The sequence below is a fragment of the Panthera uncia genome, chromosome A2, assembly GCF_023721935.1.
Source record: "Panthera uncia isolate 11264 chromosome A2, Puncia_PCG_1.0, whole genome shotgun sequence".
NCBI classification, from domain to species: domain Eukaryota; kingdom Metazoa; phylum Chordata; class Mammalia; order Carnivora; family Felidae; genus Panthera; species Panthera uncia.
This window is the reverse complement of record NC_064816.1, coordinates 2,087,855-2,106,192: the sequence shown is the minus strand read 5'-3', so window position 1 is coordinate 2,106,192 and position 18,338 is coordinate 2,087,855. Positions and strand designations below refer to the sequence as shown.

The following is an 18,338-nucleotide window of genomic DNA, read 5'->3' as shown; positions in this document are numbered from 1 at the left end:
TCTTTTTCAAATATTCTGTGTCTCCCTCTCTCTCTGCCCCTCCCCCGCTCATTCTCTCTCTCTCTCTCTCTCTCTCTCTCTCTCTCTCTCTCTCAAAAATAAACATAAACATTAAACAAATTAAAAGAAAAGAAAATGGAAAGGGAGAGAGAAGAGAAATAACAAAGCTCTGGGAACAAGGATGGGGTGGAGGGAGGCGGGGGGGCCTCAGAGGGCCCTGCCTGGCTGGGTGGGGGCTCCCAGCAGACGGGGAGCCTGAGCACCCCCCTTCCCGGCCCCCCGCCTCCCAGCATCAGCAACAGGTGCTTCAAGCCGTGGAGCGGGCCAAGCAGGTGACCGTGGGGGAGCTGAACAGCCTCATCGGGGTGAGTCCGCCCAGCCCCTGCCCTGCCCTGGGGAGACCCCACCCCTGCGTCCCCGGCACCCAGGAGGTGCTAAAGCTGGAGGGTGCCGGGTGGGCAGCTGGCCTGGGCTCCGGCCTCCCTGGAGACTCTGGGGGACCCCCACAGCCCCCCACCCCGGCCCAGGGGCCCTGCTGGGCGCCCGTGTGGCCCGGCCCCGGCCCACCTCTCCTCTCTCCAGCAGCAGCAACTCCAGCCACTGTCTCACCATGCTCCCCCCGTGCCCCTCACCCCTCGCCCCACTGGCCTGGTGGGTGGCAGTGCCACGGGGCTGCTGGCCCTGTCCGGAGCCCTGGCCGCCCAGGCTCAGCTGGCCGCCGTTGCCAAGGAAGACCGGGCAGGCGTGGAGGCCGAGGGACCCAGAGGTGAGCGGGGGCAGCACGGGGGCGGCCCTGGCCGGGGGGGGGGGGGGGTGGGGGGGGGGGGAGGGGGGAGGGTGGCACGGGGACTTAAGTGCGAGGGAGTGAAGAAGAGGGCCTGCAGGGCCGTCGGGGTCAACTTCACTCCCCACTGGCTGTGTGTCCTGGGGCGAGTTACTGGCCCTCTCTGGGCATCTACCTGAATGGCTCAGGAAAGGAACGATCCACTCCTTTGCAAGGGTGTTGGAGAAGGGAGATCCTGAGCGCGGAAGAGGGCTCTGTCAGCGCTGGAGGGGTGTGCCCTCTGGCACCATGGGCCGTGAAACCCTCACCTCTTCTCCCTCTCTCTCTCTCTCTGCCTCGCCTCCAACCTGCCAGCGGAGAGAGCTCAGAGCAGGGTAAGTCGAGAGGCATCCGGGAACTTGTGTGATATTGGCTTTGCATTCGAATGTGGCTGAAGCCAGTGGCTCTGAGCTGCTAAGGTCCTCCCAGCAGGACGCCCGCCCCGTGTTCCAGCTGGGTCGTCTGGAGCGTTTTGGTATAGGAGGTGCCCCTACCGCTAGAGTTTTCTTTATGGAAGGTTTTCAATCGTGAGCTGGTTTTTGGGGGTTTGTTTTGTTTTTTGCAATTGAATAAATGCACGCACGTGGCACCTTCCGCTCATGAACTTGTCCATCATCCACTCGATATCACCGTCTGTCAGAGCGGTGCCCAGTGGAAATAGAGGTGAGCCCTGTGTGTAATTTTTTTAAAAACTGCTTAATTTGGAAACAGTTACCAACGCATCGGGCATTGCAAAGAAAAGTGCAGGGAAGCCCCGTGTGCCCTTTACCCAGCCTCCCCCAACCGTAATGTCTGGGATAAAACACAGTACAGGATGCAGGAAACCGCACACGGGTACAGCCCACAGTCTCCCCAGCATCCGTCATTGTGCTGTGAGCTTGGTGTGTGTGTGTTGCGGGGGGGCGGGGGGGGGTCCGTGTGGTTTTTTTGCCTTTGTTCGCAGCATCACAATCTACTATGTGACTGCACATTTTCTAGTAGCCACGTTTATTTATATTTTTAAATTAAAAAAAATTTTTTAGCGTTTATTTTTGAGAGAGAGAGCACACGCGCACGTCAGCAGGGGAGGGGCAGAGAGAGAGGGAGACACAGAATCCGAGGCAGGCTCCGGGCTCTGAGCTGTCAGCATAGAGCCCGACGTGGGGCTCAAACTTGGGAATGGCGAGATCATGACCTAGGCTGAAGTCGGATGCCCAACCGACTGAGCCACCCAGGCGCCCCTCTCGTAGCCACGTTTAAAAAGTTAAACAGATGAGATGAATTCCGATAGTATATTTTACTTAACATCATGTATGCAGAATATTTCAACGTATAATCGACATAAAAACTACTAATGGTATGTTTTATGTCCTTTTTATTGTGCTAAATCTCCACGATCCAAATGCGTTTCGCTCTTAGAGCTCATCTCGGCTTGCACCGGGCCCCCACTCCCACCCCCTGCCGCCGGGGACACTGGGCAGTGTCTGGGGACATCTGTGGTTGTCACGACCACATGGCCTCTGCCCTTAGAAGGTCCCATTTCCCAGATGCGAAGCTTGAGGCACAGATCTTGAGAACAGCGGTGGGGACCCTCAGTCTTCGCTGGGCCTAGAGATGGGCATCTCGATCCCCGTGTCTCTGTTATGTGTGACACGTATGTTCCCCTCCCCTGCTCACACTCTGTCTCTCTCTCTCAAAAATAAAAATATATAATACATTATATAATTATATAAATATATATATCATATAGAAAATATTTTAAAAATATAAGACAACTGCTTAAAAATTTTTTTTAATGTTTTATTTTTGAGAGACAGAGACAGAGCGCAAGCCGGGGAGGGGCAGAGAGAGAGAATCCCAAGCAGGCTCCGAGCTGTCAGTGCAGAGCCTGACGCGGGGCTTGAACCCATCAACTGTGAGATCATGACCTGAGCCGAAATCACGAGTCGGAAGCTCAACCGACTGAGCCCCCAGGTGCCTCGAAGACAATTTCTACAGAGAAGGGGACCGTGTGGAAAGGGGGCTGCACTTGTTTCCCACGGTTGTTAGAACACATTAGCACACACTGCATGGCTTAAAACAACACGGATTTGTTCCCTTCCTTGTTCTGGAGGCTACAAATCTGAAACCGAGCTGTGAGCCCTTCTAGCGTCTGGTGGCCTCTGGGCTTGGGGCTCCTTGGCCTGTGGCTGAATCATTCCGTCTCTCCTGTCCTCAACGTGGCTTCTCCCCTGTGTGTCTCTTGCCCTTTAAGGACACCAGTCCGGGGCGCCTGGGTGGCTCAGTCAGTTAAGGGTCTGACTTCGGCTCAGGTCACGATCTCACGGTTCGTGGGTTCGAGCCCCGCATCGGGCTCTGTGCTGACACCTCGGAGCCTGGAGCCTGCTTCGGATTCTGTGTCTCCCTCTCTCTCTGCCCCTCCCCCGCTTGCCCTCTATCTCTCTCAAAAATAAACAAACATTTAAAAACCTGAAAAAACAGGACCGTAGCCCCGTTGCATTAGGGCCTACCCCGACCCACTATGCCCTCATCGCAATTAATCACTTCTGCGAAAACCCTACTTTGGGATAAGGTCTCCTAGTGAGGTTCTGGGTGGGCACGTAACTTTGTTTGACCCTGTTCAACCCCGTAAAGGGACCGGGACCCCCTGACCCTTGCCCCGAGCCCCCTCCCATCCAAGTCTCCTGAACGACCCCAGTCGTTTTGCAGCGCCTCCTTCCAGACTTCTCCCCTGTGTAACACGTGTCACACACACAGAGACACAGGTTCGAGGCAGCAGAGGCTCCGTGGTGGGAACATAATTGCCAGAGAGGGAAGGGGTATGAGTAGCAGTTTTCGCACAAGAGATCCCGCCCCCAGGGGACACCAGCCCGTGTCTGGGGACCTCTGTGGCTCTCATGACTAGGGGTACGCCTGGCATCGAGTGGGCGGGGCCAGGGTCGCTGCTCAGCCCCCACAGTGCCGAGTGGGGGGAAACTCGGGGACATCCTGTGCGTTTCTGAATTTCCCTGCACGAACGTGGGCTCACCGCGCGCCGGGCCCCGCGTCCGGCAAAGCGTCCGCAGCTCGCTGTATCTTCCCCGCAACCCTAGGAGGCGGGCACTGTTGCGATGATCCCCGGGATCATCCACGGGACACGGGTTGAGCGTGCGACAGGTTGCGTAACCTGCCCGAGGTCTCAGAGCCAATGAGAAGCCGAGCTGGGATTTGCGCCCAGCCAGTCGCCTCTCTGCCGGCTGATTTCCGCCTCGGTGATGCATTGAGGCCATCTTTCCGTGCTGTCACATCTCTAACGTCTCTACTTGTTTTTTTCTTTTTTAAGATGTTATTTTTGGGGCGCCTGGGTGGCCCAGTTGGTTAAGCGTCCAGCTTCAGCGCAGGTCATGATCTCGCGGTTCGCGTGTTCGAGCCCCACATCGGGCTCTCTGCCGTCGGGGCAGAGCCTGCTGGGGATCCGCCGTCTCCCTCTCTGTCTGCCCCTCCCCCTCACTCTCTCTCTCTCAAAAAAATAAAAATAAAAACACTTTTTAAAACTATCTTTAACAAGAGATTTTATTTTACTATTTTTTTATTAAAATTTGTTTAATCTTTGTTTATTTTTGAGAGAGAGAGACAGAAAGCAAGTGGGGGAGGGGCAGAGAGAGAGGGAGACACAGAATGGGAAGCAGGCTCCAGGCTCTGAGCCATCAGCCCAGAGCCTGATGTGGGGCTGGAACCCACGAGCTGTGAGATCCTGACCTGAGCCGAAGTCGGACGCTCAACCGACTGAGCCACCCAGGCGCCCCTCTGCTTTCTTTTTTAAGCGGCTGCACGCTTTTGCATCTGTGGCCTGCTTTATTTCCTAGTGGCCCATCTTGCTGAACGTGGCTTTGAATCCTGTGTGCGGTTTGCACAGAGCCACCCAGCTCTCAGGGCCCAACGTCTTATCTGCCCATGAAATCAGGCTTCAAGATAAGATCTCAGTTGAAGAAATGGTTCCAGAACTGCAGTGCTTGAGAAATCACTGTGTGGGGCATCCCCTGTGTACAGCTAGCGAGACTGAGTCCCAGGGAAGGAGAAAACTGTCCGAGGGCACACAGGCAGGTTGATGTTGTGTCTCTGTGCTGGCACACCCAGCCCTTGACCTCAGAAGGTTGGTTGTCGACATCTGGTGGGCTGGCTGGGCATCCTGCCTCGGCCCCTAATTCGCTGTGCAGTCCTGTCTTCCTCAAGCTCAGTTTCCCTGTCTGTGCAATGGGATTAATCGTCACTTGCCCAAAGAACTTGCTGTGGGGTCAAGACCTTAGCATCGAGCCTGCCCTTGGAAGGTCCCATTTCCCAGATGGGAAGCTTGAGGCACAGATCCTAATAACTGTGTTTGGGGACCCTCGGTCTGGGCTGGGCCGGGACGGAGTCTGGGGCCCCAGGGCCCTGACCCTCTCTCCGGCCCTTGTGTCTCTGCAGAGCGCGTCCCCCTCCCCCCCTGAGAGCGTGGTGGAAGAGGTGCGACCCGGTGGCCCAGGGGGCAGTGGGAAGCCGCGAGCTGAGGACAAGGATCTGTCGGGACCTTATGTAAGTGGGGGGCAAGCGGAAGATGGGTGGGCCCCCCAGCCCCGCCCCTCAGGGCCTCCCAGAGCCCAGCTCTGGCCGCGACTCTCTCACTCTGGGGCCTTCCATAGCTCCCCACTGGGCACGGAGCACTGAACAATGAGGGGAGCTGTGGGGCCAGGCCCAACTCCAGTTGCTCTGTCTCCGTAGCCTCTGGGGCACATATCTGTTTGCCCACCTCCTGGCTTTGGGTCCGGCTCTTCAGCGCTCTGGCATTCCCCTCCCTCTGCCCCTCCACGAGGCGCAGAATACTCTCTCCGGGGCCCTCCTCCTGGGTCAGGACCACCCCCGCCCCTCACTGCACCTGCAGTTCCTACTCTGGCGCCCCAGGGGCCAGGCTGCAAGTTGGGGCTGGGACTGGCTGGCTGGAAAGCACCTGTCCCATCTACAGGGACAGCCTTCTCCCAGCTGCCTGCTGGCAGGCCCAGTGTTGGCCAGTCCTGCTGTTTCTCAGAGATGCCTTTGATCTTTAAAAAACATAGCAGCTTGTTCTATACCCGTCAGCAACGGGTATTTTAAAGAAGAAAACTGGGGACGGGGCCGGGGGTGGAGGGCAGGGGGCAGTCAACCCCCCCCCCCCGCCCCTGCTGGGAGATGTGGCCTTCAGGCTGCAGCCTTGGTCTTCCCTTGCTTTTCCAGCCAGACCAGAGGGCAGCCCCACACGCCAGGGTTTCTCCCAAGGGCAGTGGGGAGCCATAGAAGGACGTAGTACAGATGTGGGGACAGGTGTAAAGAAAGTCTTCTGGGGCAAGCTTGGAAGGCTACCTGGAGGGGGCGAGGCTGAAGGCCAGGAGCCTAAGGAGGGGATGAGGTCTGTGCTAGGCCATGGGGGATGGTGGTGGGCAGACGATCCCGAGAGGTTGACTGGCTCCGTGGAGAGAGAGCCAGTTGGGAGTTTATGGATGAGTCCTGGTCCCCCGACGGGGACCACCCCGGACGGGACGTCCCATCCCGTCACCGAGGAGGAGACTGGGACCCAGGGAGGGCCGGGAGGCACTCGGGGCCCCACAGCAAGTCTTGGGCCCTAAGTTCCATCCCCTCCTTTTTCTCCATGAGAGACCCGCCCCCAACCCCTTGCACCTGAGCAAATGGCAGCCTTCTGTCTGAACTAAGCACAGGGCCTCTGAAGCCCCAGAATCCCGGTCAGACCGCGGCTGGCGGTCTCCTGGGATCAGTAAGGGGGCACGGAGGTAGCGGCATGGCCAGGACAAGCTCTTTCCCCCGTGTCCCCCCAGGAGAGTGACGAAGACAAGAGCGATTACAACCTGGTGGTGGACGAGGTGAGTCGGGGTCTGGGCCCAGAGGGTGGCAGGCTTTCCCGAGTGTTGGGGGACCCAGAGGGAAGAGGGGGGGTCCTGGCCCCCCCTGTGGATGGCTGTGTTGAGGGTGATGTGGGGGTAGGGGGAGTAGGGGATAGAGGGACACCCCAGGCTGACCCCCTCTCCATAGCACAGGTGGGGAAACTGAGGCCCAGAGAACCCTGGCAATGGGCAGCAGAAGTAGCATCCGGCCCTGGCTCACTGTGTGACTGGGACAGTACGCCCCCGTCCCTGGCCTCACTTTTCCCCATCTGTTTAATGGGGGACAACAGAGCCAAGCCCTTACACAGTCATTTCTATGTGGGTTTATGGAGTAGGTACTATCAATCCCATTTTACAGATGCGTAAAGTAAGGCACGGGGGCGGGGGGGGGGGGGGTTCATAATCCTCCCAAGGTGGATCGTAGGGACCCAGGCTGGAGTGCGGGGTGGGGTTGGGGAGGGGTATATAGAGAGGGGCTCTCCTTCTTTGCCCAGTTCACCTCCACTCAATGTCACCTCCTCAAACCCAGGACCAACCCTCGGAGCCCCCCAGCCCAGCTATCACCCCATGTGGAAAGGCGCCCATATGCGTCCCCGCCCGTCGGGACCTCGTGGACAGTCCGGCCTCTTTGGCCTCCAGCCTCGGCTCCCCGCTCCCCAGAGCCAAAGAGCTTGTCCTGGTAAGGAGTAGGGGAGGCCTTGAAACTCACTTTACGCACCCTGGGGACCTGGAAACAGATGCCACTCGATTAGATGTCGAGCAAGGAGAAAGCAGCCCTGCTGGGGTCTTTCCAGCGGGTTGACCAGCATTTCCTTCATGATTATTTGCCACCTTCCTAAAATCTGCCTCGACTTTATCCAGGTATTTTCCCCAAGTCGGCGTGCTCTGTTGAACCTAAATACATATCAAAAGACCACTCACCCTCTTAGGGAGAAAGGGAAGCATCTCTTGCAACAAATAGGAAATCCCTTGGAAATAAACACTCAGCTGCAGAATGGCTGCTCTGGGACTGACTCCAGCCTGGCAAGTGTTAAAGCCTTGGAGAAGCGGGAGATACAGCAGCCCCACCTGAGAGGTTGTCCTGTCCCCCCCCCCTTCCCGAAAGGCAAGAGCATTACTATGGGAACAACTTTCCCAGTGCCAGGTGTAGGAACCCCTCAGAGCACGCCCCTTAGGCATTCACAGCCGGGCTCCGTTTGGTCCCACCCCTGCCCTCACCAAATCTTACCCAGACCCCTGCCCTGCGCTTACCCAGAGAGTGCGTCGGTTTCTAGGCCTCCCCTCCCAGCAGGTTGCTATGGCAACCGCCGAGGCTGGGGCTGACGGTTGCATCTCCTGTGACCTCCTCCACTCCGGGAGGCCAGAGGGGGAGGGGCAGCTCTGCTCTCCGGGAGAAGCCCCCAGAAGGCCTCCCTTGTCCCACGTGTCCCCACCCACTCCCCCTGGTGGAGTGGGGTTGGCAGGAAACACGTGATTGTGTAGTGGAAAGACGGGACGGGGACGTGAAGTTTCTTTAAAGGCAAAGGAGGTGACAGCAGAGAGATGACAGCCCGTGTGCTCCTCCTTGGAGATCCCCTCCCCCTCTCCTCAGGTGTCCCCGCAGGGAGAGACAGCTGCAGGGGCACCCCGCCCCCTGGGAGCAGCCAGGGGCACCCCAGTGCTGGCTGCCGGTCCCTTGCCTGGGTGCAGGCCTGTGCTCCCCTCCTCCTGAGTCCTCCGACTATCGCCTTCCTCCGCAATGCCCGCTCCCTGCCCCGTGTGCCCTTGCTTGAGGCCTGTCTACACCCGCACTCCTCATACCTGATCATGTGCCCGCTGGGCTCTGGCAGCGGGTGTCGGTCCCCCCCCCACCCACGCCGTGTGCAGCCCTGCGGGCATTGCGTGCCCATTCCCACTCTGCTGCCCGCCTGGCGCTCCCGGCCTGTGGACCCCACATGTCCCTGTGCTCAGGGCATCAGCGGTGGGGCCCATGCCCTTGAACCCCACGTGCTTGGCGTGCAGACACCTCCTGTGAGCCCCCGCCTAGCTCCCTCCTCCGGTGCCAATTTCTCACCAGATCGTGGGCAGCAGGGGGCCAGGTGCTGGTGCCAGGGTGGGGGTGGGGCGTTCAGTCCCGACCTTTCTCCCCAGAATGATCTTCCCGCCAGCACTCCCGCCCCCAAGTCCTGCGACTCCTCCCCGCCCCAGGACGCGCCCACCCCAGGGCCCAGCTCAGCCAGTCACCTCCGCCAGCTTGCTACCAAGCCAACGCCTGGCACGGACAGTGTCGGTGAGTGTCCACTGGGGCCTGAACAGGTCTCTTCTGGGGGGTTGTATTCAGCGCTGGGATGGCCTTGACCCCTTCCAGGACTCTGAGCCCAATGCCGCCTCACCCCGGGCCTTGGTTTCCTGTCTTGGCTTGTCGGTTGGGGAAACAGAGGCCCAGAGGGGAAGCGATCTACTCAAGAGGTTTAACCTTCTGCACGGACAACACAAGCTTTGGAGTCAGACAGCCTGGGGTTTGAGGCCGGCCTTGGATACTACTCGTCAGCCGCATGACCTTGGGCAAGCGACTCAAACTTTCTGAGCCTCAGGTCCCCCCTCGTTAACGTGGGCTCTGCTGTCATATGGCCAGGCCCTGCGGTGGTTCTGGGTTCCCAGAAAGAAATCAGCCCTGGAACGCGCCCTTGAGGAGTTCCCAGATGGTGGGGACGGAGACTCAGACCCCTAAGCTTCCAGCCCCGTGTGATCGTGGCGGGGATAGAGGCAGAGAGCCAGAACGGGCTAGGGGTGGGGCGAGCAGGCTCAGTGATGTTCCTGAGATGTTGCTGGACTTTGGGTCTAGGTGTCGAAGGGTGAGTAGGAGTTCAGCAACCGAGGAAGGCAAGGGAACAGCATATGAGCCAGAGGGAACGGTATTCTCAAACATCTGGACATATGACAGGGTGTGGTGGATGCTGGACGGGAACGCAGCAGCCCCGAAAGACCAGCCAAGGCAGTGGAAGGCCGGATCTGGGTCCAAGGTGTCTGAAGACCTATCTTTGTCTCTTCTCACTCAGCCCTGAGGAGCCCCCTGACCCTGTCCAGTCCCTTCACCACGTCCTTCAGCCTGAGCTCCCACAGCGCCCTTAACGGGGACCTCTCTGTGCCCAGCTCCTACGTTAGCCTCCACCTGTCCCCCCAGGTCAGCGGCTCTGTGGTGTATGGACGGTCCCCCATGGTGAGTCCTCAGTGTGGGGGCACCGGGAGGTATCGGAGGGCACAGGGGCTGGGGGCCGGGAGGAGAAACCAGTTACACAAGAGGAGACAAGGGGATAGGGAAAGGGACGGGAACCCTGGCTTGGCAAGCGCATGCGGGGAGAGGATCTGAAGGTCTCAGGAGCTCCACAAGCTTAATACAAGTAACATATAACTGGAAAGAGCAGCTGTGCTTATGCCGCATTATGAGGAGCAGGGAGCCCCAGCCACGGGGCACAAGGGGCCCATTCAACCTCCTGGCAGAGGGCATACAGTTGTTGGCCCTGATTTTTAAGGGGCGGAGGGAGCAGACAGGGACTGGGTGGGCCCCAGAGGGCAGCACAAGGACAGACGGCTGACAGAGTGAGCCACCCTGGAGTAGACAAGGGTGCCTCCAGAGGGAAGAAAATGCTGTCACGGGGGACATCCCAGACCCAAGGGATGTTGTGCAAAAGAGGTCAGCAAGTGTTTTCTGCAAGAGGCCAGACATTAAATGGTTTTGGCTTTGCCGACCAGTTGGTCTGGGTCAAAACTACTCACCTCTGCCTTCATAGCTCAGAGCCACCATAGACAACATAGAAATGAACGGGTGTGGCTTTGTACCGATAAAACTTTATTTACAAAAACGAACAGGGGGCCAGAGTTTGCCAACTCTTGCTCTAGAGCCGGTCAGACTCTTCGGGGTCCTTCCAAGCCTGGGATTCTAGGATTCCCTGGGCAGAGGCTTTGGGGTTCCTTCAAGTGCAAGCCTCTGCTCTTCTGTCTGTAGTGCAGCGGGAGGAGAGGGCATCTCTGCCTTCTTAGGGAGGGGCTGACTGGGGATCAGATTGGGGATCCTCTCATAAACAGAGAAATACGGCAGGTGAGCATGGGGGAAGGCAGAGGTGGGTTTGAGTCACCTGCCCTAGGACCCTTCCTCTTTGGCATTTTGGCAGATGGCATTTGAGTCTCATCCACATCTCCGAGGGTCATCTATCTCCTCTTCCCTGCCCACTATCCCTGGGGGGAAGCCGTGAGTATTGGCTCAGGGATCCCTGCCTCCTGTCCGGTGCTTACATTGTAGGGTGGGGGCTGGGGTTCCCTGCTGTCTTTCCAGAAAGTCTCTGGAGGAGCTCTCTGGAGAGGTATGTAACAAGAAAAATGCAGAAACGGGGGTGGGGGGTACTTTTGCCTTCCCCACCCCCACCCCGGAGACATTCGGCATGTCTTTGACATTTTTTGGTGGTCAGGCCCACATCCGGCCTCTATGGGGCCTGGGATACAGCTGTACATCCTACAGTGCGCAGAATGCCCCCCGCCAACCCCAGGGCGGTGCAGCCCCAAGTACCCAGGAACTCTCCGCCATGATGGGAATGTTCTATACCTACAGCTGTCCAACCTGACTGCCATTGGCCACCTGTGGCTTTCGCCACTGAGACACTGAAGTTGTAAATTGATTTCAGTCTAACTGGCCACCCGGGGCTGGGGGCTCCCAATGGGTCCCAGTCTCTGGAGCTCTCAAGGCGTCTCCCTGGATCCTCGCTACTCAACACGCATTTACTAAGTGCCTGCTTGCCAGGCTGCGGGCCACGGGCTAGGCCACGCTGACTGTCCCATCCGTCACCTGGGATCCAGGGTTCCCCCCGCCCCCCCCCCGCCCCCCGGCCCCGAGCCCCCGGAGCGGGGCGGGCACCCGGCCGGGCCGCCACCCCCAGGGCGGTCCCCTCCCCGCGCGTCACCGCCCTCCTCCCGTGCAGGGCCTACTCCTTCCACGTGTCTGCCGACGGGCAGATGCAGCCGGTGCCCTTCCCCTCGGACGCGCTGGTGGGCGCGGGCATCCCGCGGCACGCGCGGCAGCTGCACACGCTGGCGCACGGCGAGGTGGTCTGCGCCGTCACCATCAGCGGCTCCACGCAGCACGTGTACACCGGCGGCAAGGGCTGCGTCAAAGTGTGGGACGTGGGGCAGCCGGGCGCCAAGACGCCGGTGGCGCAGCTCGACTGCCTGGTGAGGGCGGGGCCCGCCGGCGGGGGCGGGGCTTGTCCGCAGGGGCGGGATTTCCGGGCCGCTGGGGGCGGGGCCCGAGGCGGGGGGGGGGGGGGGGGGGGGGGGGGGGCCCCGCGCGTTGGGGGGCGCTCGGGGGGGGGGGGGAGGCCCCGTCGGGGAGGGCCAGCCCCACACCGTCAATTCTCTCCCGCCCCAGAACCGGGACAACTACATCCGTTCCTGCAAGCTGCTGCCGGACGGCCGCAGTCTGATCGTGGGAGGGGAGGCCAGCACCTTGTCCATCTGGGACCTGGCGGCGCCCACCCCGCGCATCAAGGCCGAGCTGACCTCCTCGGCCCCGGCCTGCTACGCCCTGGCCGTCAGCCCCGACGCCAAGGTCTGCTTTTCCTGCTGCAGCGACGGCAACATCGTGGTCTGGGACCTGCAGAACCAGACCATGGTCAGGTGGGTGGCCCCCGCGCCCCTCGCTTCGGCGCTGGAGCAGAACCAGCCCCACGACGGTCGCCTGACGCCTGGGCCCTTCTCCCTCCAGGCAGTTCCAGGGCCACACCGATGGTGCCAGCTGCATCGACATCTCCGACTACGGCACTCGGCTCTGGACCGGGGGTCTGGACAACACGGTGCGCTGCTGGGACCTGCGGGAGGGCCGCCAGCTGCAGCAGCACGATTTCTGCTCTCAGGTGCCGCAGTGGGTCTGCCGGGAGGGCGATAGAAGCTTCAGGAATCCGGAGCCCCCTCCCCTCCCCACAAGGCACTCACTTCCAGAAACTGAGTGGGGACCAGATACCTGTGACCCGTGTCCATCTTTTTTGTCCTTCTCACAAATCCATAGGCCTTACCCCGCCCCCAACCCCATGGAAACACAAAGGCACTGATTCAGAGTAAGCTGTGGGTCTACTAAGACCCTCGGATCACTTTCCCAGATGCTTTTGCTAAGTCACGCCCCCATTCATTCCTTCCTCTTCTCCGGTAGCCCGATTCTCTTCCCAGCCTTCAATCTCTTGACCCGACTGAGAGCTCCTGACCACCCCCCAGGACCCACTGGGGAGCCACTGATCTAGGTCGACAGGGAGAGGTTGACATAGGAGTTGGGCAGAGAGGTCTCCGTTGAGGGCTCTGTGAGAATCCAGGCTAAAGGATGAAGTGAAGGAGCTGGACAGGATCTGGAGACTCCTCACGGCTGAACAGAGTCACCCAGATCCTCTCTCCCACTGCCTTGGGGGCAGGACGGGAGCTTCTTGGCCTGACATTTAAGGCCTCTGTGCTCTAGTCTCTCTCACACACACCATGCCCTCAGATGCATCTAGACCTCTCCACTTACTGTTCCCTCTAGCTGACATGCTTTTCCTTCCCTTTTCTCCAATTGGTGAACTCCTACTCATCCTTCAAAACCCATCTCCATTTTTGCCCCCTCCCTTGAAGCCTGGAGATAGTAGCTAACGCCCAAACTCTTTCTGTTCTACCTTCTCTTCTCTTTAGCTTAAAAGTTTCTTTGATAAGGAACTCAAGGGGGCAGGTGGATATGGCTGTCCATCCCCTGGCCCTGAGACTTAGATGGGTTGTTCTCTGGGGACCCCATGGTGAGTATCTCTCATCCCACTGGGCCCCCGTCTTTGTGCAGGAACTCTGTACGGGCAGGAGAGCACACGTGAAAACTTCCAGTCTTCTCTCCGCTGTCCATTTGTGGTTCTTTCCACACGCGTCCTGTCCGTAGGACTTCGACAGGGTTAGGATAGAACAAGGCGTTAAGCCTCTCTCTGCCTGAGGCCACTGAGTCCTTTCACATCCAAGCAAAAGGAGGTGTTGGCAAGCGGGGAAAAGTTCCGAGCTGGGAGTCCGAAGGCCTCGTCTTTCACGGATCTCTGGCCTTGAGCGAGCCCTGGCCTCGAGCTTCCCTTCTGCCATCTGCTCAAGGGGGGCGACTGTCCTCGCCCGGCTTCTCCCTCTCCCTCCTTCCCTCCCTCCCAGAGCTGTTGTGCGTTCTGAGCAGATAATGGATGTGAGGCCCCAGGGTTCCGTGTAATTCTGATTAATATTAATGATCCGACATGCAGTTCCTGCTGCGTTCCAGGCCCTGGGCCAGCTGCCTCTCCACGCAGGGCTGCCGCGGGAGAGCGGTGGGCCCCTCCCCTGCCGCTCTGGGCCTCCTCCAACCTCTGCAGGGGGGGGGTTCGATGTCCCCTCTTTCCTCTGCACCCCCAGATCTTCTCCCTGGGCCATTGCCCCAACCAGGACTGGCTGGCCGTGGGCATGGAGAGCAGTAGCGTGGAGGTCCTGCACGTGCGCAAGCCCGAGAAGTACCAGCTGCACCTTCACGAGAGCTGCGTGCTGGCCCTCAAGTTCGCCTCCTGCGGTGTGTGTGCCTGGAGGGCGCGGGGCGGGGCGACCGGAACACCACACCCACCGGACAGCCCCCACAACAAAACGCAGGACGCCCAGCGGAATTGGAATCTCTCTGTTTAATGTTTATTTTTGAGAGCGAGAGACAGAGCGCAAGTAGGGGAGGGGCAGGGAGAGAGGGAGACACAGAACCCGAAGCGGGCTCCACGCTCCGAGCTGTGGGCACAGAGCCTGACGCGGGGCTCGAACCCCCGAGCCTGGAGATTGTGAGCTGAGCCCCAGTCGGGCGCTTAATCGACTGGAGCCACCCAGGCACCCCTTCGGTGGAATTTTGAATCTTAACGAATCGTTGGTTAGCGGAACTTTTTCCCAAGTGCGACCCAGGACATGCTTACGCTTAAAAGCAACTGATTTGGTGATACAAATACATCCCCAATATTGCCTGAGATACACTGACACTAAAAAAAAAAAAAAAAAAAAAAAAAAAAAAGCAGCCAAATGATTTTCAGCATAAGTGTGCCCCGAGTACCGCGTGGGACACACATGCATTAAAAGAAAATAAATAATGAAATCCTGGGGCACATCTGTATTAAAATGGTTTGTGATTTATCTGAGATTCAAAGGTACCTGGGCATCTTATGTTTTATCTGGCCACGCTCTCCTGGGGGCTCCCCCTTCTTGAAGGCCAGATGGGCCCCCGCCCCCAGGGGCGCCTTGACTTCACCATCTGGAAAATGGGGGGGAAGGAGGGGCCCACTGGTCCCTTTGTGAGAGCGGAGGTGCCAGAAAGAAAGGGAGAGACCAGGCCTGCTGGACCCTGTCTGCCTGCGGCCCACAGCCGGGGGGTGGGGGTGGGGGGCTCTCTGGTCTCTCCTGCTGGAACCCCCTGCTCTCCCTCCCCCAGGGCGCTGGTTTGTGAGCACCGGGAAAGACAACTTACTGAATGCCTGGAGGACGCCATACGGAGCCAGCATTTTCCAGGTACCCAGCCGCGTGCAGCCACCGCCCTGCAGGCCAGGACGTGCTGCACGCAGGGGCCCCGGGGTGGCTGAGCTGGTGGTTAAGCCGCGGAACTTCCCCCGGGTCCTGCGAGGTCCCCCCCTTCCCCACCAGCCAGCAAGCTACTAAAGCAGGGTCTGCAAACTGCAGCCTGCGGGCCACATCCGCGTGCAGCCTGGGTCCTTTTTGTGCGTGCTTCCTCTTTTTAATACATTAAGACTTGCCATCGTGACCGTTTCTAAGCGCACGCACACTCACACTGTTGTGTAACCACCCCTGCCATCCGTCTCCAGAGCTTTCCATCTCCCCAGACCGAGACCCTGTCCCCATGAAGCACGGACTCCCCGCCCCCTGCCCCATCCCCTGGCTCCCACCGTCTACCCTCTGTCTCTCTGGACGGGACTCCTCTGGGGACCCCCTGTGATGGGGTCACGCAGGACGTGTCCTCCTGTGTCTGGCTTCTGTCACTGCTCAGTGTCCTCCGGGTCCGCCCACGTGGTGGCAGGAGGCAGGCTGCCCTTCCTTCCTGAGGTTGGGTCACAGCCTGTAGTCTGGATGGATTGCGTCTTGCTTATCCATCCACCGCTTGACGGACACCTGCTTTGTTTCCGCGTTCTGGCCGCTGTGAGTCGCGCTGCCGTGGACGTGATTTCATTGCTCTTGGGCAGAGAGGTCTTGGGGTGGGATTGCTGGGAGCTGTTTAACCTCTGGACTGTCCTCCAACTTTTCCATCCCATCTGCAGTGTACGCGGGTTCAAAACTCTCCGCGTCCTCAACAACTTGTTATTGTGTCCTTTTTTGTTACAGCCATTCTAGTGGGCGTGCAGTTGAGTTTTACATCGTTAAAGGGGTGTAAAACGAAAGGACGATAATGTGACGTAGATTTATTTGGCCCCCGGACTTGTTGGCTAGAGACTCATTTGGACCTTTGGCAAAGCCTGAAAACTTACTGCCGGGTCCTTTACAGGAAACGTTTGCTGGTGTAGGGTCATTGCGCTGTAAGCCTCGGCTGGCCCTCTGCTGTGCCGTGTGGCCTCGTGCCCCGTCCACACCCTCTCTGAGCCTCCCAGGAAAGGGCGGGGCTTCGGTTGCGGCTCTCTTGGTGTCACGAGAACAGGGGACCCGCCCTTCCCAGGATCTGTCACCTGTCCGCCCAATCCCACTGGCCCTGCCCCTTCCCTCTGAACGTCGTGCAGGGCGGTCAGGGGCACGGACCGGACACCAGACGGTGCTAGTATCGGCCACGCCTCACCTCCCCTTCTCTCCCTCCCTCCCCCACCCCTGCCCATAGTCCAAGGAGTCCTCCTCCGTGCTGAGCTGTGACATCTCCGGAAATAACAAGTACATTGTGACAGGCTCGGGGGACAAGAAGGCCACGGTCTACGAGGTGGTTTACTGAGCCCCCCACCATCTTTCTGCGCCCCTGGCCTGGCTCGTGGGGGAGGGGCATCCAGGACAGAGAGCCCGGCACCCGTCTCCGTTCATACCCGTGAGCGCCAAGCCTCGTCGGCCCTCCGGCTGGCTCCCTGCCATCTTCCCCTGCTGGACACAGCGCTGGACGGGCAGGTGGACTTCGGGGAAATAAATGTGCTTATCGCAACTACCTTTCTGTCCTGGGCTGGGGAACCAGGGCTGTTGCTTTTCTTGGGCGCTGTTACCGCGGAAGGCTGTGCGGCCGAGGGTGAGTGGCATCCCGTCCCTCAGCCTCCCTTTCCTCCTCTGGACCCCGGAGGACTGCATTCTGCAGGGGCGGCCGGGAGAGTCGGAGTGCTGTCGAGCAGCAGGGCTTACGTGGTGCCCGGTGGCAAGGAGCCACCAGACCTCAGTGGTTGAAGGCGGCGGACGTTTCTCTGCCGCTCGTGTCCACGTGGTTTGCAGGGCTCGACGGCGAGGAGTCACTCGGGGCCCGTTTCTGCCGTCACGTGTAGCTGCAGGATCCAACGTGGCAGGGGAGAGGAAGTCACACGTGGTTTTTATTTAGTTATGCCTTTGCATTTTTGTTTTAACGTGCACTTTTGAGAGACAGAGTGTGAGCGAAGGAGGGGCAGAGAGAGAGGGACACACAGAATCGGAAGCAGCTCCAGGCTCCGAGCTGTCGGCACAGAGCCCGACGCGGGGCTCCAACTCCCGAACCACGAGATCATGACCTGAGCAGACGCTTCACCGACTGAGCTGCCCAGGTGCCCCACACGTGGCTTTTCAGTGCCCTGGCCCCAAAGTTGCCTGTATCTCTTTCACTGCCAGCCCTTCGGACGGAATCATCCCAAGCCACTGCCCATGTACAAAGGGTGGGGAGTATAGAGGAGAACGGAGCTCTCTGGGGTGCAGTTTTCCTTTGAGACCCACCCACCGATAATTCCTGAGAGCCTGGTGCACGGGGACACCTGGCCTGGCATAAGCTGCCAAGCAAACACCAGAACCCCAGGGGAGGTGATGGTAAGCCGGGAGCTAACAGGTGAAACCACCAGCTGGGAGGGTCATGCAAGACTGTGGGTACACAGGGAACAGCATGTGCAAAGGCTCAGAGGTAAGGCGCTCGGCCAGGTGGAAATCGAGGGAAATCTGCTCCTCCTCGGCCACAGGGGGAGCGAGGTCTCCAGCCCAGGCTTAAGCAGAGAGAGCCCCTAGAAATGTGGGCCAGCGGGGACGGGGACATAACACGTCTGTGTTCCTGAAGCTCCTAGGGGCTGCTGTGGAGAATGGTGAGTGGGTGGCTGGGTGGGAGGCCCAGACGCCCCTGGGAACCTTCTGGAGGGAGATGGCAGGGTCCCCCGGGTGGAGTTTTGGAGGTGCTTTTTGGGGGAGAGGACAATTCTCTAAGGAAAGCAGACCTCTTGGGACAATTGGGGGTGCTTATGCTGGAGGGGACAGGGCGAGCAGGTGGGGTCAGAGCCCCCATGGGGGGAGGACAAGCCTGCCAGAGACTAATTGCTGTTTTGCTGCGAACTACTGTGTTCTGGGGGTGGGGGGTAGGTGGGGGAGGGACCCGATCACTCTCGGGAGGGCATCCTGGGCACCGTGGGGCTGAGCAGCATCCCCGGCCCCCACCCACTTGGTGCCAGGCATAGCCCCCTACCCCCAGTCACGATGACCAGAAATGTCCAGAT

At 59.4% G+C, this 18,338-nt stretch overlaps 1 protein-coding gene across 3 annotated transcripts in view; it reads left to right on the top strand.

Annotated features, from left to right (window-relative positions):
• The window catches only part of TLE2 (TLE family member 2, transcriptional corepressor), a 22,937-nt gene extending 6,106 nt beyond the window's left edge, over positions 1-16,831 (top strand). The window contains exons 6-20 of one of the 3 annotated variants that reach the window (XM_049642322.1): positions 291-365; positions 583-766; positions 1,139-1,158; positions 5,246-5,353; positions 6,625-6,669; positions 7,220-7,369; positions 8,821-8,959; positions 9,729-9,889; positions 10,842-10,918; positions 11,643-11,892; positions 12,089-12,336; positions 12,425-12,572; positions 14,095-14,245; positions 15,137-15,213; positions 16,523-16,831. In XM_049642322.1, the coding sequence (XP_049498279.1) occupies positions 291-365; positions 583-766; positions 1,139-1,158; positions 5,246-5,353; positions 6,625-6,669; positions 7,220-7,369; positions 8,821-8,959; positions 9,729-9,889; positions 10,842-10,918; positions 11,643-11,892; positions 12,089-12,336; positions 12,425-12,572; positions 14,095-14,245; positions 15,137-15,213; positions 16,523-16,630 (1,941 nt within the window). In that variant the 3' untranslated portion in view covers positions 16,631-16,831. Of the gene's footprint in view, positions 1-290; positions 366-582; positions 767-1,138; positions 1,159-5,245; positions 5,354-6,624; positions 6,670-7,219; positions 7,370-8,820; positions 8,960-9,728; positions 9,890-10,841; positions 10,919-11,642; positions 11,893-12,088; positions 12,337-12,424; positions 12,573-13,946; positions 14,246-15,136; positions 15,214-16,522 lie in introns of those variants that run through there. The other 2 variants (XM_049642323.1, XM_049642324.1) reach the window with 2 other exon arrangements.
• The last annotated feature ends 1,507 nt before the right edge of the window (positions 16,832-18,338 follow it).